This window comes from Bombina bombina, chromosome 2 (genome assembly GCF_027579735.1).
Source record: "Bombina bombina isolate aBomBom1 chromosome 2, aBomBom1.pri, whole genome shotgun sequence".
Taxonomy (NCBI): domain Eukaryota; kingdom Metazoa; phylum Chordata; class Amphibia; order Anura; family Bombinatoridae; genus Bombina; species Bombina bombina.
The window spans coordinates 33640040-33664440 of NC_069500.1; the positions used below are offsets into that span (position 1 = coordinate 33640040).

Consider the following 24401-nt stretch of genomic DNA (forward strand, 5'->3'; position numbering starts at 1 on the left):
ATTTCTTCAGCGCCGCTTGGAGGATCACTTCATCGGATGGAAGATTTCTTCAGCGCCCCTTGGATGATCACTTCTGCCGGTCCGGATGTCCTCTTCAGTTCCATTGGTGTCTCGGCTGAGTGAAGACGACTAAAGGTAGGATGATCTTCAGGGGATTAGTGTTAGGTTATTTTAAGGGGGGTTTGGGTTAGATTAGGGGTATGTGGGTGGTGGGTTTTAATGTTGGGGGGGTTGTATTTTTCTTTTACAGGCAAAAGAGCTGAACTCTTTGGGGCATGCCCCCACAAAAGGCCCTTTTAAGGGCTGGTAAGGTAAAAGAGCTTTGAACTTTTTTAATGTAGAATAGGGTAGGGCATTTTTTTTATTTTGGGGGGGTTTGTTATTTTATTAGGGGGCTTAGATTAGATGTAAGTAGCTTAAAATTGTTGTAATATTTTTTTAAATGTTTGTAACTTATTTTTTTTATTTTTTGTAACTTAGCTTTTTTTATTTTTTGTACTTTAGCTAGTTTATGTAATTGTATTTAATTGTAGTTATTTGTAGGTAGTTTATTTAATTTATTTAATGATAGTGTAGTGTTAGGTTTAATTGTAACTTAGGTTAGGATTTATTTTACAGGTAATTTTGTATTTCTTTTAGCTAGGTAGTTATTAAATAGTTAATAACTATTTAATAACTATTCAAACTAGCTAAAATAAATACAAAGTTACCTGTAAAATAAATATAAATCCTAAGATAGCTACAATGTAATTATTAATTATATTGTAGCTATCTTAGGGTTTATTTTACAGGTAAGTATTTAGTTTTAAATATGAATAATTTATTTAAGTGTAGTGTAGTGTTAGGTGTAATTGTAACTTAGGTTAGTTTTCATTTTACAGGTAAATTTCTCTTTATTTTAGCTAGGTAAGCTATTAAATAGTTAATAACTATTTAATAGCTATTGTACCTAGTTAAAATAAATTGAAAGGTACCTGTAAAATAAAAATAAATCCTAAGATAGCTACAATATAATTATTATTTATATTGTAGCTATATTAGGGTTTATTTTATAGGTAAGTATTTAGTTTTAAATAGGATTAATTTAGTTAATAATAGAAATATTATTTAGATTTATTTAATGAATATTTAAGTTAGGGGGGTGTTAGGGTTAGTGTTAGACTTAGGTTTAGGGGTTAATAATTTTATTACAGTGGCGGCGGTGTAGTGGGGGGCAGGATAGGGGTTAATAAATTTATTATAGGTGGCGACGGTGTAGGGGGGGCAGGATAGGGGTTAATAAATTTAATATAGGTTGCGGCAGGTTCAGGGAGTGGCGGTTTAGGGGTTAAACTATTTATTTGCGGCGAGGTGCGGGATCAGCAGGATAGGGGTTAATAACTTTATTATAGAGGGCGACGGTATAGGGGGGCAGGATAGGGGTTACTAGGTATAATGTAGGTGTCAGCGGTGTCAGGGAGCGGCGGTTTAGGGGTTAATACATTTATAAGACTTACGGCGGGTTCTAAGAGCGGCGGTTTAGGGGTTAGTAACTTTATTTAGTTGCGGGGGGCTCCGGGGGCGCCGGTATAGGGGGTAGAACAGTGTAGTCTAGTGTGGGTGCTTAGTGACAGGCTAGCAAGAAAGCTGTCAAACAGCCGAAGAGCAGCGAGATCGGATGAGTGATAACTCTCACAGTCCGCTGCTCATCGCCCCGCTGCTTTTTGACAGCTTTACTTGATAATTTAGGCGTATTTTTTTCAGGTCCGCGGCGGCGAAGGTAGGCGAGCTTAGGCGGGCGTATTGGGCCTGCGAAGGCAGGAAAGTTGACACGTTGATAACTACCCCCCTATGTCACTTGGTGCTCATCTGAGTTAGCAGACAGTAAGGTTCCTTTGTACATATTCTCCCTTGCTATGTCACTTGGTGCTCACCTGAGTTAGCAGACAGTAAGGTCCCTTTATACCCCTGCACCCTGGCTATGTTATTATTATTTTTTATTATTATTATTATTATTATCGGTTATTTGTAGAGCGCCAACAGATTCCGCAGCCCCATAAACAAAGGGGGAGTACAACAAAACAATCATAGGGTAGAGGGCCCTGCTAAGAGTTGCACTGTTGTAGTCAGCTCTTAAGAAGGTGATCTACAAACAGCTGGACTTTTAGGCTTACATGCTAAGGGGGTTCAGGGGATTGCAGTGGAGGAGAGGAACTTGTATTAGGAAAGGTTAGCGTAGGTCGTATGCGTCCCTGAACAGTAGAGTCTTTAGGGAGCACTTGAAGCTTTTAAAACTAGAAGAGAGTCTTGTGGAGCGAGGCAGAGAGTTCCACAAGATGGGAGCCAGTCTGGAGAAGTCCTGTAAACAGGAGTGTGATGAGGTGACAAGAGAGGAGGAGAGTAGGAGGTCATGAGTAGAGCGAAGGGGACGGGAGGGAGAGTATCTGGAGACAAGGTCTGAGATGTAGGGGGGAGCAGTGCAGTTGAGGGCTTTGCATGTAAGAGTGAGAGTTTTGTGTTTGATCCTAGAGGCAAGAGGAAGCCAGTGAAGGGATTGGCAGAGAGGTGCAGCAGATGAAGAGTGACGTGTAAGGAAGATGAGTCTGGCAGAGGAATTCATTATGGATTGTAAAGGAGCTAGGCGGCAGGTGGGGAGACCAGAGAGGACAGAGTTACAGTAATCAAGTCGGGAAAGAATGAGAGAGTGGATTAAAATCTTAGTTGTGTCTTGTGTAAGGAAGTGTCTAATTTTAGAGATGTTTTTAAGGTGGAAGCGGCAGGCCTTAGCCAAGGACTGAATGTGAGGAGTGAACGAAAGATCTGAGTCAAATGTGACCCCGAGACATTGGGCATGCGGGGTAGGGGTAATGATGGAGTTGTCGACAGTTATACAGGGAGTGCAGAATTAATAGTATTTTGACCACATCATCCTCTTTATGCATGTTGTCTTGCTCCAAGCTGTATAGGCTCGAAAGCCTACTACCAATTAAGCATATTAGGTGATGTGCATCTCTGTAATGAGAAGGGGTGTGGTCTAATGACATCAACACCCTATATCAGGTGTGCATAATTATTAGGCAACTTCCTTTCCTTTGGCAAAATGGGTCAAAAGAAGGACTTGACAGGCTCAGAAAAGTCAAAAATAGTGAGATATCTTGCAGAGGGATGAAGCACTCTTAAAATTGCAAAGCTTCTGAAGCGTGATCATCGAACAATCAAGCGTTTCATTCAAAATAGTCAACAGGGTCGCAAGAAGCATGTGGAAAAACCAAGGCGCAAAATAACTGCCCATGAACTGAGAAAAGTCAAGCGTGCAGCTGCCAAGATGCCACTTGCCACCAGTTTGGCCATATTTCAGAGCTGCAACATCACTGGAGTGCCCAAAAGCACAAGGTGTGCAATACTCAGAGACATGGCCAAGGTAAGAAAGGCTGAAAGACGACCACCACTGAACAAGACACACAAGCTGAAACGTCAAGACTGGGCCAAGAAATATCTCAAGACTGATTTTTCCTAGAATTTATGGACTGATGAAATGAGAGTGAGTCTTGATGGGCCAGATGGATGGGCCCGTGGCTGGATTGGTAAAGGGCAGAGAGCTCCAATCCGACTCAGACGCCAGCAAGGTGGAGGTGGAGTACTGGTTTGGGCTGGTATCATCAAAGATGAGCTTGTGGGGCCTTTTCGGGTTGAGGATGGAGTCAAGCTCAACTCCCAGTCCTACTGCCAGTTTCTGGAAGACACCTTCTTCAAGCAGTGGTACAGGAAGAAGTCTGCATCCTTCAAGAAAAACATGATTTTCATACAGGACAATGCTCCATCACACGCGTCCAAGTACTCCACAGCTTGGCTGGCAAGAAAGGGTATGAAAGAAGAAAATCTAATGACATGGCCTCCTTGTTCACCTGATCTGAACCCCATTGAGAACCTGTGGTCCATCATCAAATGTGAGATTTACAAGGAGGGAAAACAGTACACCTCTCTGAACAGTGTCTGGGAGGCTGTGGTTGCTGCTGCACGCAATGTTGATGGTGAACAGATCAAAACACTGACAGAATCCATGGATGGCAGGCTTTTGAGTGTCCTTGCAAAGAAAGGTGGCTATATTGGTCACTGATTTGTTTTTGTTTTGTTTTTGAATGTCAGAAATGTATATTTGTGAATGTTGAGATGTTATATTGGTTTCACTGGTAAAAATAAATAATTGAAATGGGTATATATTTGTTTTTTGTTAAGTTGCCTAATAATTATGCACAGTAATAGTCACCTGCACACACATATATCCCCTAAAATAGCTAAAACTAAAAACAAATTAAAACTACTTCCAAAAATATTCAGCTTTGATATTAATGAGTTTTTTGGGTTCATTGAGAACATGGTTGTTGTTCAGTAATAAAATTAATCCTCAAAAATACAACTTGCCTAATAATTCTGCACTCCCTGTAGAGATATTGTGGGTGGAGATTTTAGAAGAAGGGGGGAAAATGAGGAGCTCAGTTTTGGAGAGATTTAGCTTGAGGTAGTGAGAGGACATCCAGGAAGAGATGTGAGAAAGACAGTTAGTGACACGGGTTAGCAAGGAAGGAGATAGGTCTGGTGCAGAGAAGTAGATTTGGGTGTCATCGGCATACAAATTATATTGGAAACCGTGGGACTTAATTAGGGAACCTAGTGATGACGTATAGATTGAGAAGAGAAGGGGACTGAGGACAGAGCCTTGCAGTACTCCGACAGAAAGTGGTGACGGGGCAGAGGAGGCCCCAGAGAAGGCTACACTGAAGGTACGGTTTGACAGGTAGGAAGAGAGCCATGAAAGGGCTGTGTCACAGATGCCGAAGGATTGGAGGGTTTGGAGCAAAAGAGGGTGGTCGACAGTGTCAAAGGCTGCGGACAGATCAAGGAGGATAAGCAGAGAGAAGTGGCCTTTTGATTTAGCTGTAAGTAGGTCATTGGTGACCTTAAAAATAACTGTCTCTGTGGAGTGATAGGGACGAAATCCAGATTGCAGCGGGTCAAGAAGGGAGTTTAACGTAAGGAAATGGGATAGGCGTGCATATACTAGTTTTTCGAGAAGCTTTGAAGCAAGAGGGAGGAGGGAAATAGGGCGGTAGTTGGATGGGGAGGTAGGATCAAGGGAAGGTTTTTTGAGGATAGGTGTGACCAGTGCATGTTTCATCGATGAGGGAAATGTACCAGTGCTGAGGGAGAGGTTGAAAATGTGTGTTAGTATAGGCGTAAAGGTAGCAGAGAGAGAGGGGAGCAGCTGTGAGGGGATAGGGTCAAGGGGACAGGTAGTGAGGTGAGAGCGCAGTATAAGTTCCGAAACTTCTTCCTCGGTAACAGGGGAGAATGAACTAAGTTTCAGGTTATGAGGGTTGTGGTTGAGTGAGAGTATTTGAGGGGGGGGAGAGAATGGAATTATGTTGAGAGCTGATTTCATGTCTGATAGAGTCAATTTTGTTAATGAAGTGACTGGCAAAGTCTTGAGCTGACAGAGAAGTTGTATTAGGAAGTGGGGGAGGGCGGAGGAGAGTATTGAAAGTGGAGAACAGACGTTTTGGGTTTGAAGAAAGATTAGAGATAAGAGTAGAGAAGTAGTGTTGCTTGTGGAGATTAAGGGCAGAGTAGTAGTAGTTCAAGATGAATTTGTAATGAAGAAAATCAGCTGAACTCCGTGATTTTCTCTAATGCCGTTCAGCAGTACAGGAACATCTGCGTAGGTACCGTGTCAGAGGAGTATGCCAGGGCTGGGGATGAGTGTGTGATTACAGAGCAGTGGTAAGAGGGGCGAGATTGTCAAGGACGGATATAAGGTTGGAATTATAGTGGCAGATAGATTGTTCAGGGCAGGAAAAGGAGGAGAAGGATGAGAGGAGCGGTTTAAGGGAATTAGCAAGTTGTTGCTAATCTAAAGACCTAATGCTTCTGTGAAGTTTGGTGTGAGGAATAGAAGGTGGGAGAGTTGTAGGAAGGGATGATATGTTGCAGGTAAGGAGATGGTGGTCAGAAAGAGGAAAAGGGGAGTTTGAGAAGTTTGAGAGAGTGCATCGATAGCTAAAGATCAGGTCAAGAGAGTGACCGTCTTTGTGAGTGGGGGAATCAGTCCATTGTGACAGACCGAAAGAGGAAGTGAGTTGCAGAAGTTGTTTAGCAGATGAGGCAGTGGGATTGTTAAGGGGGATGTTGAAGTCGCCAAGAATGAGGGCAGGGGTGTCTGAGGAAAGGAAATAGGGTAGCCAGGCAGCCAAGTGATCTAGAAATTGTGTTGAGGAGCCAGGGGGTCGGTATATGACTGCAACACGTACAGAGAGAGGGGAGAATAAGCGAATATATCACTTGGTGCTCACCTGAGTTAGCAAACAGTAAGGTCCCTTTGTACCCCTGCACCCTTGCTATGTCAGTTGGTGCTCACCTGAGTTAGCAGACAGCAAGGTCCCTTTATACCCCTGCACCCGGGCTATGTCACTTGGTGCTCACCTGAGTTAGCAAACAGTGAGGTCCCCTTGTACCCCTGCATCCTAACAGACAATGAGGGTTCTTGACTGTACCCCTGTAACCTTGCTATGTCACTTTGTGTTCACCAGTGTTAGCAGACAGTGAGGTCCCCTGCTATGTCCCTTGCTAGTCATCTAAGGTAGCATACAATGACCCATGTTAACCTAAGTTAAGTTAGTAAACAATGAGGTCCCATACCTGTACCTCTGCACCCTACCTATGTCCCTTGGTGGTCACTTAAACAAACAAGGAGGTCTCCATTTACCACTGCTAAATGTCTATGTGACTTGATGTGCCATACGTTACCAGACAATCAGGTCTCCACATGTACCTTATTGAAGGACCAGTAAATGCAGTAGATTTGCATAATGAACAAATGCATGATAAAAAGACACATTTTAAAGTTATGTCTATTTCCACTCCTCCTGTATCATGTGACAGCCATCAGCCAATCACAAATGCATATACGTATATTCTGTAAATTCTTGTACATGCTCAGTAGGAGCTGGTGACTCAAAAAGTGTCAATGGAAGTAAATTGGAAAGTCGTTTAAAATTGCATTCTCTATCTAAATCACAAAAGTTTAATTTTGACTTGAGAAACCCTTCAAGTCACATGACTTACTAGAGACTTAGGCCTCCATATGTACCCTTACTAAGTCACTTGGAGTTAGGACCTGCAAATATTATAACCATCCTTGTTGCTCTTGCTAGTTGATATTCATTTAAATTGTAGAGGAGATAAAAGCATGAGATTAAAATACTCCATTTCATAAAAATAAAGCAACAGAATTATTGCACAGGAAATAAACACATCTAGGCAAGAATCCCTGCTTGCTTTTTACCCAGAAATACCCTGTATACACTGTTACCAATGCACCAGAGGATTGTGGGTAAGATATGCAAATTAGATATGCAACATCTCAGGCTTTTTGCTTCTGATATTAGATTAAAACACAGCAGTCTCCTATTGCGGTGAGTGCAGCAAAAACAAAACCACTTCTGGACAGCTGTTTTGTTCTCATTAGAACTCTTCTACAGAAGATTATTTTTTCCTGTCCTTTTAAAACAAAAATTATATTTTAGCAGCAACTGAAAAACCTATCTTCTGCTGAAGAGTTCTAATGAGAACAAAACCTGTCCAGAAGTGGTTTTGGTTTTTGCTGAATATCTGATTTGTATATCTTACCCAGAATCCTCTGGTGCATTGGTAACAGGGTATACAGGGTATTTCTGAGTAAAAGCAGAATGTACTAGTTTCCTGTTCAATAATTATGAAGCTTTATTCTTGCTAATTAGAAATCACTACAAACTTCTCTAATTATTTAAAAAAAAAAAAACACTCAAATTGGCATTCGGAGGGGCAAGCTTGGGCAAATGCCTCTCCCACCCTGGATTTTAGCATAAGTACCAAACCTTTTTTATGCTAATGTGACACTACAATGTGCAGCTCATCTATATTACAGGCAGCTCTCATTGCACACTGATATTATTTTTGTGGGGCATGAAACAAAACCTAAACAGGGCCAGAGGTCTGCTACTTGGTTCTTCGCCCAACCTAATACAGGGCTGAAGGTCTGCTATCTGGTTCTACACCTAATCTAGAGCAAAGCATCTCCCAAAATATGTTTTAATATTCATTATCTAACTTCCTAAGCTAATGTATAAACAGAACATCTTCATACAGATAAAAAGATTCCTGGTCTTACAAACAGAAAGAGAAGCAATCTGCCAGGAACAAACAACAGCTCGTGACTTGGTCAATGGCCTGGTTACCACCTGGTAGTAGCTTCTTTTAGAACAATTGTGCTTTTTACAGCGAATAACTTTTCTGAAGTATATCAGTCTGACTCTGCCTAACAAGGTAATTCCAGCCCACAACAATTCTTTTTTATTAATAAAATATAATTTACAGAGATAAAATCCATAACAAAAATGTAATAAAACCATAGCAACAGGCAGCGTGCTCGAATCGCCGCTGTGTGAATGAGCTCCAGATTTAGAGGCCCTGTAGCTGCATTAGTCTCTGCATCGGAGTTCACAAAATGACCCTTAGATGGGCATAAATGCGGTAAACTCGCACCAAGGTATCTCGGCTACCCTCTAGAAGCAAACCGCCACCCGGTAACCCCCGGTATCCAGCTATAGGCATTAGGTCGCAGCATAATAAAGATGGTGAATGCAATCTTACAGCATCCGTGAGACACTACATGAAATCAGGCAAGTGACTGCACAACTCACACTATCACATATCCATGTAAATACTATCACACGGTTAATAAATGACACTACATTACACTAAATGCTCCAGCTCTGGTCAAATAAAGTGATACTAGCAGGAAACACAATTACAGAAAGTCTCAGGAATCTTCCAATATGAACAGCTATTTACACACAGGACTGCTAGCTCTTTATAAGCTGTATACTTCTAGTTTTAAAATTCAATAACATCACTAATCCGTCAGATGCATACCAGAGTATTTGATCTATTGTGTTTGATATATTGCCATGTGGCGGCAGGTCTCTATTTGCTGAGTGGTCTTGAATCCACTAATACATTTAAAGGGACCTATCCTTTATAAACAAGAAAATAAGGATACCTAGTCCTGATAATATGATCACGTGATAGGATGAAAGATTATTTTAGTGGTTATGTCATTGTCTGAGAACACTACAAATAATTTCTCCTGCCTTACTATATTGAAGGACTGCAGCCTCCATGTCCGTATGCGAGATAACTAAAAAGGACAAAACTCAAAAATCCTGCCCAATATATCTACTCCTGTGCATAACTATTTTAAACCTATTGAATAAATGAGTTAAGAACATACTTCAGAACTACTGATCCCAGGGTGGAATCCCGCCTTAATGTTGGATATTTTCTCAAGAGATCAAAAGGTATATCTCACTAAAGAAGACCTCTTCCCACTAAATCCCATATGGAAGATATGATGCAGAAAATCACTCAATGGCCCCAATGTATCAAAGGTCTTGCGGACCTGATCCGACACTGCGGATCAGGTCCGCAAGACCTCGCTAAATGCGGAGAGCAATACGCTCTCTGCATTTAACATTGCACCAGCAGCTCACAAGAGCTGCTGGTGCAACGCCGCCCCCTGCTGACTTGCCGCCAGCAGGGAGGTGTCAATCAACCCGATCGTATTCGATCGGGTTGATTTCCAGTGATTCCTGTCCGCCTACTCAGAGCAGGCGGACAGGGTTATGGAGCAGCGGTCTTTAGACCGCTGCTTCATAACTTGTGTTTCTGGTGAGTCTGAGGACTCGCCAGAAACACGGCCCTTCAAGCTCTGTACGGAGCTTGATAAATATGGGCCAATGTATCAAGGCTGAAGTAGCCACTATCAGGTCGGATATGAATGAACTGGGCTTCTGGGTGGAGGCATTTTAAAATGAAAGGGAAATGTTTGCCACTGATATTGAGAAAGCTACAAAACATATAAAGCCACATGATGTATCTATTGAAGAGCTGTATGATAAACTTGACAACTTGGAGAATTAAAGTTGGAGGAATAATCTCTGCATCGGGGGTATCCCAGAGGACATCACCTTTGACATACTTGACGTTTACATCATGGATATCTTCAAAATCTTAACAGATGATGATTCCTCCTGGCTTAATCATATTTATATTGAAAGAGCTCACAGGACACAGAAGCCTAAACCCAACCATCTAGAGATGTGATCATTTGGATTCTGCAGTTCCAGCTCAAAGAACAGATACTACAACATGCTAGGAAGAAACCACAATTTCAATTCCAAGTGAGACCTATCTAAATATTTTCCAACCTTTCCATCCCTTAACACCGATATTAAGGGACCATAACCTATTATAGGTGGGGTTTTCCTATACATATCTCAGTGCTCAAGGCAGCCGTAATAATATACATATGTAAACATCCTAATGACATCGCTGTGTTCCTGCGAGAAACTTAACCTCCAACCACTACAACCAACATCACCTAATAGCTCTACTCAAACCTCATCTCATCCTCTGAAACCCATGGAACATTCAAATCCTAAATCTCAGAGACAACCCTGGCAAGAAGCCCAAAATAAGAAATCCAGGAAGACTTCCAATTGTGAGAAGCCAACAGCAACCTCATCTGAGACTGATAAACTCTAGTTGCCTAACTAGGAACAACTCTTGCTATCTAATGCAGTTATACTGTTTGTATTCATATTTTAAAAATGTATCTTCACCAAATACCTTTTTGGGCCAGAATACAAGTGTAGTGCTAAATATAACTTTCTTGAAAGAGATATTAATGCTCCACTAATACCAGCGCACGCTAATGTGTGCTGGTATTACAAGTTGACAGCAATCCGAACGCGAGCTGGCGTTCGCATTGCTGGGAAGCATTGTGCTCACTAGAACGTACTTCCATAGGCTCCTATGGGAGCCTCATTCTCATGCCAAACGGCATGAGGACCTTGTGCACTGCATGAGAACCTTGTGCAGGAAAGAGGTAAGTAGTGCAGCGATGGCATCAAAGTGTAAATATATATGTATATGATGATATATATATATTTATGTGTTAATATGTGTATATACTAACACATAAATATATATGTATATAAGCATAGACATATACATTTACTAGGAACACACAGTTTCCATACACTGCAATGTAAAGGCACTTTTCAGTGCTATTTTTTTTTTTTCTAACACCCCACAGCCGCTGATTTTAGCCACCAAAAACTGCTATGTACAGTTTTTTTTTTTTTTTTTAAAGCTACATTTTTTTATTTTTAAAAAGAAAACTAACTCTTGATTTTAAGGGCATTTGGGGGACACTATAAAACTAACCAGAGATCTGATCTCTGGTTAATTATATAAGCGCTATAATTTGGGGGTGCGCAATAATTTAGCGCTCCACTTGTAATCTAGTCCTATGTGTTTAACGTTTTAAGGTTTTTCAGGGGTCCTTCATAACCCATATGTCTCTCATTTAAACATTTAATTATGTTCTAACTAACATTGTTGTTTGATTTTACCAGGACCAACTACCTTAGTCTGGATGCTTCTAGACTAGAGAACCCTTTTCTTATACCCCTTTCCAATTATGTTTTACTGTCATTTTCAGGTTATGTTTTTACCTCTTTGAATTTTTAATACATGACAAGTTCGGTCATTTACAAAAATGGTTATAATAAGCTTGAACTACTCTTAGAAATAATATTTATGTTTCCGTTTTTTTGACTATCATCTGAATATTATGTAATACTTTTTCATGTTATACTGATTTCTACCTTCTAAACGTTTTAGGACATACAAAAATATAAATCAACCAGGTAAAACTTTCATATATCAGGCACGATAGACGGACCCCACGAATCCTATAACACACTGCAGTCATGAGTTCTAAGGTAATTAAACAGTCACAACAACAAGTGTCAATTCTTACACAAAATGGCAAGGGCTTCCTCCCCCCCAAAAAATCAATGGCACTACATGATTTTTATAAAAAAAAAGAAGCCGCCATTGTCATACTCCCCAAAAACCATTTTCAATCGGCTAGAGAACCCAAAATCCCTCTATATTACTACCCCTTACATTACTTTGACTCAAACAAGAATAAACATAATGGGGTGGCAATCTTAATTAGAATAAATGTACCTTTCCCTCTAATGTCTCAACATGGAGATGATGAGGGCAGACTGTTGATTATAGTGGGTCTCCTCTATGGCAGCCCTATCACTATAGCTAATCTTTTTACCCCAAATACAAGACATTCTATTTTTTTCAATATAGCACTAATAAATTATTGGAAGTGGACAAAGGTCCTCTATATATGGGGGAGATTTTAATTTACCACTAGAACAAAGTTTAGATAGCTCCAAAAGGTGACCAAATGCTCCCAAGACAGTAATCCGCTCAATAAGTAAATCACCTCATGCACTACATATGTTGGATATACGGAGAATACAACACCCCTAAATCAGAGATTATACTTTATTTTCTCAACCCTTTTCAAAATACTCACAACTAGACTATATTCTTACAAATCACCAAGGGTTTAACTATGTATCCTCTTTGCATATTTCACAAATTACATGGTCTGACCATGCAGCTAATTAAATTGGCCCAGTTCTAGATTTAACTGGAGGCTAAATGATTCTTTGTTCACTGACGCCATAACACTAGTCTACCGTATACTCACCCTTTATAATTGTCCAAAAGTGCAAATAAAAGTAATTCGAGAAATGTCGAACTATTTTACTGTAAGGAACAGTATCAGGCAGGGTTGGCCCCCATCTCCAATCCTGTTTGTGTTCACTATTGAAATACTAGCGAGCAGAATTTTAGGAAAACACACAAATACAAGGCTTAACAATTGTCAAATCAGAATATAAGATATCCAAGTTTGTAGAGGATATCCTTCTATGTATTACTAACCCTACCTTATCCCTAGAATTTCTGGAGAGAAATAGCAGAATATAGCTTGTGATCTAACTTCTTGATAAACATAGACAAATCAGAAATGTTAAATGTTAGCACACCTGCGACAATTATACATTATATTAATCCCGTAATGACCAAGGACGTTTCAGGCACGTCCTACAAAAAGTGTCAGTTAAGGACAAAGGACATGCCTGACACCTCCTCTGGGGTTTCAAGCATTGTCATCGCTTCCAGACGCTTTCAGGGTATTGCAGTGATGCCTCGATATTGAGGCATCCTGCAATACCCTTATTTTAGCCACGAATACAGAGAGAGCCACTCTGTGGCACTCTCTGCATCAGCCATCGATGGTGCAGATTGTTGTTGGGAGCCATACCAGGGAGGCGGGTGGGTGGCCCATCGATGGTTTGTTCCGGATCCTGTCCTCCACAAGTGTGCGCAAGGTGGCGGGAGCGAGCGGGGGGGGGGGGGGATGCGCGTGCACCACATTTACATTAATAACTGAAAATGTATGGGAAGGAGGGAGAGGGAGGGGAGAATTAATATTGGGCAAGGGATCTGGGAGGGGGAGGGAGGTAGGGTATTAAGGGGGGGCTGCTACAATACAGAAAAACATTTATTCTATATATAAAAAAAAACATTTATTTTTTTCGGGAAACTGGGTACTGGCAGATAGCTGCCAGTACCCAAGATGGCGGCAAATAGGTAGAGGAGGGAGGGTTAGAGAGCTGTATGGGGGGGATCATGGAAGTTGGGGGCTAAGGGGGGGGGGACTGCAGACTCAATATAAACAAAAAAAAAAAAGGCTTTTTATTTTAGTACTGGCAGACTTTCTAAGATGGCGATGACAATTGTGAGGTGGGGGAGGGAAGAGAGCAGTTTTAGGGGGCTCAAGGAGGGATCAGGGGGTGGGATATGTCAGGTGGAAGGCTGATCTCTACACTAAAGCTAAAATTAACCCTACAAGCTACCTAATTAACCCCTTAACTGCTGGGTATATTTCAAGTGGGGTGCGCAGCGGCATTTAGCGGCCTTCTAATTACCAAAAATCAACACCAAAGCCATATATGTCTGCTATTTCTGAACAAAGGGGATCCCAGAGAAGCATTTACAACCATTTGTGCCATAATTGCACAAGCTGTTTGTAAATAAGTTCAGTGAGAAACCTAAAGTTAGTGAAAAAGTTAAAGATTTTTTTTATTTGATCGCATTTGGCAGTGAAATGGTGGCATGAAAGATACCAAAATGGGCCTAGATCAATACTTTGTGTTGTCTACTAAAATAAAATATATACATGTGAAGGGTTATTCGGGAATTCCTGACAGATATCAGTGTTCCAATGTAACTATCGCTAATTTTGAAGAAAAAAAATGGTTTGGAGATAGCAAAGTGCTACTTGTACTTATTGTCCTATAACTTGCAAAAAAAGCAAAGAACATGTAAACATTGGGTATTTCTAAACTCAGGACAAAATTTTGAAACTATTTAGCATGGGTGTTTTTTGGTGGTTGTAGATGTGTAACAGATTTTGGGGGTCAAAGTTAGAAAAAGTGTGTTTTTATAGTAAATTATAAGATATGATGAAGGTAATGGTATCTTTAGAAAGTCCATTTAATGGTAAAAAAGGTATATAATATGTGTGGTTACAGTAAATGAGTAAGAGGAAAATTACAGCTAAACACAAATACCGCAAAAATGTAAAAATAGCCCTTGTCCTTAACAGTAAGAAAATTGAAAAGTGCTGTGGTCACTAAGGGGTTAAACAACACTTTAATTACTAAATCAACACCCAGATGATTAAATGCTTAGGGATTCCAACTTTCCCACTCTGTAGAGGAGCTCTATAATAACAACTTTATCAAACTTCTTACTAATATTAAACAAGACTTAACAGCTTGGCAGAATAAATATATATCCTGGCTGGGTTGGGTAGCAGCTATAAAAATGACTAAACTCCTCAAATTCTTATTCCAAACGGTTCCATTCTGATAACATTGTGACTCAGAGACAAAAAGGAAATATCAAAAGCACCATACTGAGAAAACAGCTGGATACAAAACATCTCATTGCAAGACAACCCCAAAATCTAATAAATAATCATTGTGTAAACACTTAACAATCCAAAATCCTTTTGTCGTTCAGCATCCACAAAAACCCGAAAAGTCTGGGGAAAGTTCTGTCTTGGTAAATCTTCCGTCATTGCAACAAAGAACACAGCTATGTGTGCCTTTGAATCAGATCTCTACATCAGGTTTTGCTGCTCCCCCAATAGCAGCATGTTACCAACTAGGGATGGGTGAATGTTTGTAAAAATTTAAAATTTAAAACGAATTTTGATACATTTGTTCGTTCGAATCGAATTTTGAATGTTTATATAACATTCTAACATTCTATTTTCGAATTTCGAATTTTCCAATAAAATCCGAAAATATTTGTTCGAATAATAGAATGTTTAGCTATGTATTTTATATCACATTCAATTTCGAAATGTAATATTCGATATTCGAATGGGACATTCGAATGTAACATTCAAAATAGTATTTCTAGTCTACAATTGTGTTTAAGAAATGTAACATTCGAATTCGAATTAGTATTTCTAGTCTAATACTGTGTTTTATAAATGTAATATTCAAATTCGACATTCGAATTTGTATGTGACATTCGAATGTGACATTAGAATTTGAAATAGTATTTCTAGTCTAATACTGTGTTGTATAAATGTAATATTTTAATTCAAATGTGACATTCGAAAAAACTGTAAATAACATTAGATAATAAAAAATGTAAGAATATTCGTTCTTATCAACATTTGATTATGTAAACCGAATTTCTACAATAACATTCATTCTAAAATTCGAATTCGATTTTCAACACATTTGCCCATCCCTATCACCAACCCATGGAAGCAAGGTGACAAGGCTGAGTCATGAGCTTTCTCACTGCTATGCCCAGGCTGTAAGACTTTAAGTGACAGATGGACATTTGTCTGTCTCCTCATGGAAGCCAACAGGTTTTTTCATGTCCAGAAGACGGATCAGAAAACGTTATCATGCTTAGAGGTTGATCACAATCTATCTGCAGCAGCAACCTGCTTTCAACAGAAACTGGAAAGTCACTGAAACAGACCTACAGAATAGCCCTTTCCTACCTATAAATGTTACAGTAAAGTTATTTTGAACTTAACCCATTGTTCAATGTGTAAGGGAAATGCCCACTTACATGTGTGAAATTACAATCTAAATCCATCGTCAATTTTGCTCATTACAAGTTCGATCCAATTTAAAAGTTCAATATGATGGATATGATGTAGGCGCAAGCATTATAAAACGCACTTGTTTGAAAGCCTATTCAAGAATGCATGTTTCCTTTTAAAAACACGTACACAATGGTGCAATCTCGTTTTAACATCTTCTTTGCAGATACAATGTAATGGAGATTTTTCATGGTTTACACTTTAGTGTGGTTAAAATCTAGTTTAAGTAGTCCTTCTAATCGAAATCTGTAGTCTTCTTCTTGTTTTCAGATTAGATGATGCCAAACCGGAAAATGGTGCTTTTAAATCAACAAATGAAAATATTTAAAAAAAAATAATAAACAATACTTAAATAGTAAAAGTGACAATATAGTGATTGACCAAATATGCCCATCATTCCAAGCTACATATGACACTCAGATTGTTTAACAGTGATGAGGATGGATTCGGATTGCAATAGGACCCTGTGCTGATAGTGACAATGAGGACAGTGCAAGTGCGACTTAGACACAGAAATTAACAGAAAGAGATTGCTACACGCCATTTCTAGCTCTTGGGGTCCTGATTACCAAAATTGGTGAGAAAATCTGTTGAAAAGTGTCCTGAAATTGGATTCTGATTGCTGAAAACGTTTCGGCTACATGTTAAAAATATGCCTTTTCTCTGTGATCGGACAACGCGATCACAGGAGCAAATAGATTAAAATTGACCCCTTAATTTGTTGTGCTTCTTTATGGAAATCTGACCACAAAACATACTTCAACAGACAATTGAAAACTAGGGGCCAGGTTACAAGTGGAGTGCTAAATATCGCTTACATGAAAGCAATATTTGAGCTCCACTGTGTAATGCCAGGGCACGCTAATGTGTGCTGGTATTACAAGTTGTCAGCATTGCTAGCGCAAGTCCTTGTTCGCATTGCTGGAAAGAATTGCACTCACAAGAGCGCGCTTCTATAGGCTCAAATGGGACCCTCGTTCTGATGTCATCAGAGACGGCACAGAATCTAAGCAAAGCGAACGGAGTAAGTAGCGCAGCAGGGAGCAAATATAAATATATATGTATATGACTTTATACATAAATATTTACGTGTTAATATGTGTATATACAGATATTAACACATAAATATATATGTATATAAGCATATACTGTACATATATATTTACTGAGAACACACAGTTCCCATAGACCGCATTGTAACTGCACTTTTCAGTGCCATTTTTTTTTTCTAACACCCCACTCCCGCCAACTTTACCCGCAAAATACTGCCTAGTGCAGTTATTTTATTAAAATAATAAAGATGCTGCTTTATTTTTTAATAAAATACACTAGATCTGATCTCTGGTTAATTGTATAAGAGCCAATGGCTACTGCAAGCTTGTGGTAGCACTAAAAAGACACTTGTAATGTCTGATTAATTATTGTGTGCCTGCCAACGGGCAACATTTTAGCGCTCCACTTGTAATCTAGCCCTAGATGTTTTACAAGGCCGTGCTGAGCAGTGGTTCCGTCCTAAATTTTATTTAACTCTTTATTACGGCTCAAGGCATTGCAGCCAAGAGTCTATGGCCTCTAGTTATCAAAGTCTGGCGGACCTGATCCGACAGTGCGGATCAGGTCCGCCAGACCTCGCTGAATGCCGAGAGCAATACGCTCTCCGTATTCAGCATTGCACCACAGCTCACAAGAGCTGCTGGTGCAACTCCGCCGCCTGCAGACTCACGGCCAATGGGCCGCCAGCAGGGGGTGTCAATCAACCCAATCGTACTCGATCGGGTTGTATTGTGGCGATGTCTGTCCGGCTGCTCAGAGCAGGCGGACAGGTTATGGATCAGCGGTCTTTGTGACCGCTGCTTCATAACTGCTGTTTCTGGTGAGCCTGCAGGCTCGCCAGAAACACGTGGCATCAAGCTCCAATCGGAGCTTGATAAATATGCCCCTATATGTGACAGTAACTTTAGTGATGACATAATTCCTTAAAATCAATATTCTTGTGTGTCATTGTTGTTTGTGAAATTGCTGGCTGAGCGAAATAGGATTGTGTGGGTAACATGACTAATCAGTATCTGACAGCAACATTTACCCGGCACCCAAACACAGGAGGAGAGAAACCAAGAGAGGGATAGACGAGGACACCCATAGTTACAGTATCTGTTAGATTAATGTTAAACATTGCAGTGATCACTTTTATTATCTTAAAGGGACATAATACTAATTTGCTAAATCACTTGAAACTGATGCAGTATAACTGTAAAAAGCTGACAGGAAAATATCACCTGAGCATCTCTATGTAAAAAAGGAAGATATTTTACCTCACAATCTCATCAGCTCAGCAGAGTAAGTTCTGTGTAAAAAGTTATACTCAGCTGCTGCTTAGCTGCAGGTAAAAAAAATAATGAAGAAATGAACAGCAGCCAATCAGCATCAGCAGTGCTGAGGTCATGAACTATTTTACTGTGATCTCATGAGATTTGACTTAACTCTCATGAGATTTCATTGCAAACTTCCTTAAGCTGAATAGGGAAATTAGATGACAGTGCACAAGGCTCATCCCTTCAGCTGTCCCGGGACAGACATACTGATTTGCTGTTTAGAAGTCCTTTACAATAGGATGTGGCTACTGAGGAATTTTTGAGGTAAAATATCTTTCTTTTTTACATAGAGATGTTCAGGTGATATTTTCTAGTCAGCTTTTTACAGCTATGCTGCATCACTTTCAAGTGTTTCAACATTTGGGTATTATGGCCCTTTAACTGACTAAAACTCTGCTTCTGTGCCATCGGCTAGAGATGAGGCCAAGTCACTACACATAATCTCTCCGCATATATCACAATTAGCAAACTACCTGCCCTGAACTGTTAGATATCACTGCACACATGACCGCATCACCTGCCTTTATGGCTCCATTACAAGGGGTGCGCTATTTAGCGCTCCCAATCGCTCGTTAACTAGCTAGAAGTAAGATTTTTGTGTGTGTCGAACTTTGAATATTGCAACCGTGTAAACGTATTCCCTCATAGAAAAATGAAAATAGCCTAACACCCTTACTCACACGCAAACCCGATCGCGTTTAAACAAGTGCACTAACTAGACGTGAAATGTTATTTCCCATTCCAATGTTCTTCACATAGAAGAATATATGCTATTTATTCATAAATAAAATGCAAGTTATAACATTCAAGTTATATATAATGATATAATACCAACAAGTCAGGCAAAAATAAAGACAATTCAAAAACAGAATCACTGAGTTGGAAAAAGGATCACCCCCTTGTTTCAGTATTTTGTTGAACCACCTTTTGCTTTAATTACAGCCTTTAGTCTGTTGGGCCAATCGGAATTAAGGTAGGAATCAGCCAATCGGAATTAAGGTAGGAAAAATCCTATTGGCTGATGCAATCAGCCAATAGAATTGAGCTTGCATTCTATTGGCTGATTGGAACAACATTAGAATCAAGGATTCTATCAGCCAATCGGAATTGAAGGGACGCCATCTTGGATGACGTCACTTAAAGGAGCCTTCATTCAGTCGTTGGATCAAGAAGGAAGAAGATGCTCCGTGTCGGATGTCTTCAAGATGGACCCGCTCCGCTCCGGATGGAAGAAGATAGAAGATGCCGCCTGGATGAAGACTTCTGCTGGTCTGGATGTCCTCTTCTGGCCGGATCGGATGAAGACTTCTGCCCCTCTGGAGGTCCACTTGTGCCCGGCTGGATGAAGACGTCTCAAGGTAGGGTGATCTTCAAGGGGGTAGTGTTAGGTTTTATTAAGGGGGGATTGGGTGGGTTTTAGAGTAGGGTTGGGTGTGTGGGTGGTGGGTTTTAATGTTGGGGGGGTATTGTCTTTTTTTTTACAGGTAAAAGAGCTGATTACTTTGGGGCAATGCCCCGCAAAAGGCCCTTTTAAGGGCTATTTGTAATTTAGTATAGGGTAGGGAATTTTATTATTTTGGGGGGCTTTTTTTTTTTTTTTACTGTATTAAGAAACTTGATCTTTATTGGCACACGGTCAGCAAATGTATAAAATGTAAAAAATACATGAGGCAGAACTAAAAAATTAAACCATGCTTAGCATTGTTTAGAATACAACTTGGGGTTTATGAATTAAAGTGTAAGGAAAAAGCTATTATCTCATGGATGTTTCTTTCCCTATGCTGTCTGCTTATGTTATTAAATTTGTGATCCCAGTTTCAATATGACTAATTTCCTAATTAATTTGTATTATGTTTTAAATACTACAAAATATTTTGTATGCAAAATAAGTAATTGTAAAACTACAAATTCCGCTTGCTGTCAAAACTAGTATTTGCAAATACTGTGTAATAGTCTTGATTGGCTGGATAAACAAGTGAATATTGGGTGAATGTTTTAACTGTCAATGCACAAACAAAATTAAGGCTTTACAAAATAAATTTTAGATTATTTATTTGAATGTTGAAAATTTTATAAGCATGACAAACTTTTGGTTTTCCAGGTTTAATATTTTATGCAGTTATGTTGTAAAAAGTTGGACATATTACTTGTCGGAGTAGAATTAAGCCATGCATTTTAAAATCTACACCATTATACAAAAAACGTATGTAAAATGTAAAGAAATCAAGTGTGTTATTATGGCATAAAAGAGAAAATAAAATGAAAGTATCTGTTTTATTGAACAAGTCATAAATATCAAATACAATGTAATATATGATTTAATGGTCCAAGAAGTTTTTTTTTTTTTTACAATATTATTGTTTGAGATGAAGAAAAAACTTTTTATAATAAGTACTGTAAAATGATATTAATCTGAATCTATTGATTTCGGAAAGTAAACAAAAAGCCCTTGCATTATTAGTATTATTATTGGTACTATATTTACTTATGGAATCCAATCAAGATTTAGACACTTTGCAATAAAATTAAACATATCCGAGACTTCTTCAATAACTTTTGCAGTTGGTTTCCCTGCCCCATGGCCAGCCTTGGTATCCACGTGAATGAGAAGTGGGTTTCTTTGCTTTGGAATCTGACCCACAACATGCTGTAGAGTGGCTATAAACTTGAGAGAATGCAACAGTACTACTCTGTCATCATGATCTGCTGTGAGGAGCAATGTAGATGGATAATGGATTCCATCATCATTTGGCACTTTGATATTATGAAGTATGGAATATTTGCACAACCATTCAAATTGTTCTTTGTTGTCAGGGCAGCCAAAATCAGTTGTCCATGCATGCCCAATAGTGAATTTGTGGAATTTAAGCATGTCCATAACACCAACTTGAGCAATGGCGCATCCAAATAGATCAGGGCGCTGGTTGGCACAAGCAGCTACTAACAGGCCACCATTTGAGCCACCATTAATAGTTATTCTCAGAGCACTTGAGTAACCTTCCTTGATTAAATATTCAGCAGCTGATTGAAAATCATCAAAACAGTTTTGCTTGTTTCCTAGGCTGCCAGCTTTGTGCCATGTTTCCCCATATTCTCCACCACCTCTGATGTTGGCAACAGCAAGAATGCCACCTAGATGCCTCACAAAGATAAGTCTTGACACACTGTAACTTGGAGTAATAGATATATTGAAACCCCCATAGCCATACAAAAAAGCTGGGTCAGAGCCATCCAGTTTAATACCCTTTTTGTGGACAATGAACAATGGTATCTTGGTGCCATCTTTGCCGGAGTAGAAAACCTGCACTGTTTGGTAGTCTGAAAGATTAAAGCCTTTCACGGTAATCTCTCGGAAAACACTTGGCTCCAACACGTCTTTGGTCAGGTCACAGTGATAAATAATGCCTGGAGATAAAAAGGAAGTGAATTGATAAAATATTTCAGAATCCTTCTTCCGACTGCTGTATCCCACTATGCTCCCAACATCCAAGGGGAAAGTCTTAACATGCGTGCCAGAGGCCAGGTCATGTAGCTGCAAAACATTCTTTACATCATGGAGGTAGCACAAGACCAGGAACTTAGAGTAGACACAAGAGACCCATTCCAAAACATCCTTAATGTGTTCAGGAATGAGCTCTTTCCAGCTGGATTCTTCAGGGTTATTGAAGTCTGTGTTAATTAGCTTGTAGTTAGGAGCATTACGATCTGTCTTAAAGGTGAAAATTGTTCCTTTGTTAGTGATATAGTCATATTCAGCTTCAAAATCATCTATTAATTTGATCCAGGGAAGATTTCTGGTAATACCATTTGTTTTTTGCAGATCCCAGTACCACAATCTGTTAACAGGCTCACATCCTTCACGGATGGACAGTAAGACGTACTTCCCATCATCAGAAACCTCAGCACCTCCCATCCATTTAGGCTCTTCAGTAAATTCAGCACATAACACATCCTTTGATTGGTCTGTTCCCAAGACATGATAATAAAGCTTCTGGTTCAGGTTGGTTGATGTTTCCGTTCCATCACTTTTTCCTTATTGTGTGGGATAGCAGTTATAAAAAATTCCGACTCCATCATGTGTCCAGGACATGCAACTGAATTTCACCCTCTTCAAAACATCAGGAAGTTCTTCCATGGTGGACACCTTCATAAATTTGATAGTCACCCAATCTGAGCCACTAGCACTCAACCCATAGGCAAAATATTCTCCATCTTCACTGAATGCAATTATTTTATTAGGGGGATTAGAGTAGGTGTAAATAGCTTTAAAAAAATTGTAATTCTTTTTTTATTTTCTGTAATTTAGTGTTTGTTTTATTCGTAATTTAATTTATTTAAATTAATTGTAAATAATTGTAGGTAATTTAGGTAATTAATTTAATTATAGTGTAGTGTTAGGTGTTATTGTAACTTAGGTTAGGTTTTATTTTACAGGTAATTTTGTATTTATTTTAGCTAGGTAGTTATTAAATAGTTAATAACTATTTAATAACGATTGTACCTAGTTAAAATAAATACAAACTTGCCTGTAAAATAAATATAAATCCTAAGATGGCTACAATGTAACTATTAGTTATATTGTAGCTATAAGTTTGGGGGGGTTAGGGTTAGACTTAGGTTTAGGGGTTAATACATTTATTATAGTGGCGACGACGTTAGGGGCGGCAGATTAGGGGTTAATAATTGTAGGTAGATGTCGGCGATGTTAGGGACGGCAGATTAGGGGTTAATAAAATTTAACTAGTGTTTGCGAGGCGGGAGTGCGGCGGTTTAGGGGTTAATACATGTATTAAAGTGGCAGCTATGTCCGGTCGTCAGATTAGGGGTTAAATAATTTTATTATAGTGTTTGCGATGTGGCGGACCTCTGTTTACTGGTAAATAGGTAGTTTATAGGTGTTAGTGTACTTTTTAGCACTTTAGGTAAGAGTTTTATGTTCCGGCGTTAGCCCATAAGACTCTTAACTACTGACTTTTAAATGCGTTAGGAGTCTGGACAGGAGAGGCTGCACCGCTCACTTTTTCCAGCGTTCGTAATACCAGCGTTAGGCAAATCCCATTAAAAAGATAGGATACGCAATTAATGTAAGGGGATTTGCGGTATGCGAAAATCGCGGAAAAAAAGTAAGTGGTACACCTGTACCTGCCTGAGTAAGTAAGCGGTACACCTGTACCAACGGGCGTTAAAAAGCAGCATTAGGACCCCTTAACGCTGCTTTTTAAGGCTAACGCTGATAGTTTGTTGATGAGGTCAAATAATTCAATTTTAGTTTCATCTGACCATAACACCTTTTTCCATGTGGCCTCAGAATCTCCTAGGTGTGTTATGGCAAAGCTCAGTTGTGATTGCATGTGGCCTTTCTTGAGGAGTGGCTTTTTTCTTGCAACCCTCCCATACAAGCCACATTTGTGGAGAATTTGTGATATTATTATTATTATTATTATTCTTTATTTATAAAGCGCCAACAGATTCCGCAGCGCTGTCCATGGGTACAAAGCAGGGCCGGACTGGACCAAAAAAAGGCCCGGGCATTTTAGGGCAAAAAGGCCTACCCCCCTCACCATGTCTTCAGCGCTGCAGAATCTTTGGCGTTTTATAAATAAAGAATAATAATAATTCTGCCACACAACATATACAACAAACAAATACTACACAGTTTTCACATACATACAGGCACACACAATACACACAGAATCTACATACATACAGGCACACACAACACACACAGCATTCACATACATGCAGGCACACACAACACACACAGCATTCACATACATGCAGGCACACACAACACACACAGCATTCACATACATGCAGGCACACACAACACACACAGCATTCACATACATGCAGGCACACACAACACACACAGCATTCAC

The 24401-nt window shown here is 39.5% G+C and overlaps 1 protein-coding gene across 1 annotated transcript; it reads right to left on the reverse strand.

The window, feature by feature from the left end:
• Nucleotides 1-20782: 20782 nt before the first annotated feature.
• Nucleotides 20783-22750, reverse strand: LOC128646850 (prolyl endopeptidase-like; the record flags this gene model as incomplete). Its single annotated transcript, XM_053699651.1, is given in 1 exon segment — nt 20783-22750. A coding segment is annotated over 1 exon segment (1743 nt), but the record flags the coding sequence as incomplete, so codon positions are not given.
• Nucleotides 22751-24401: the final 1651 nt, after the last annotated feature.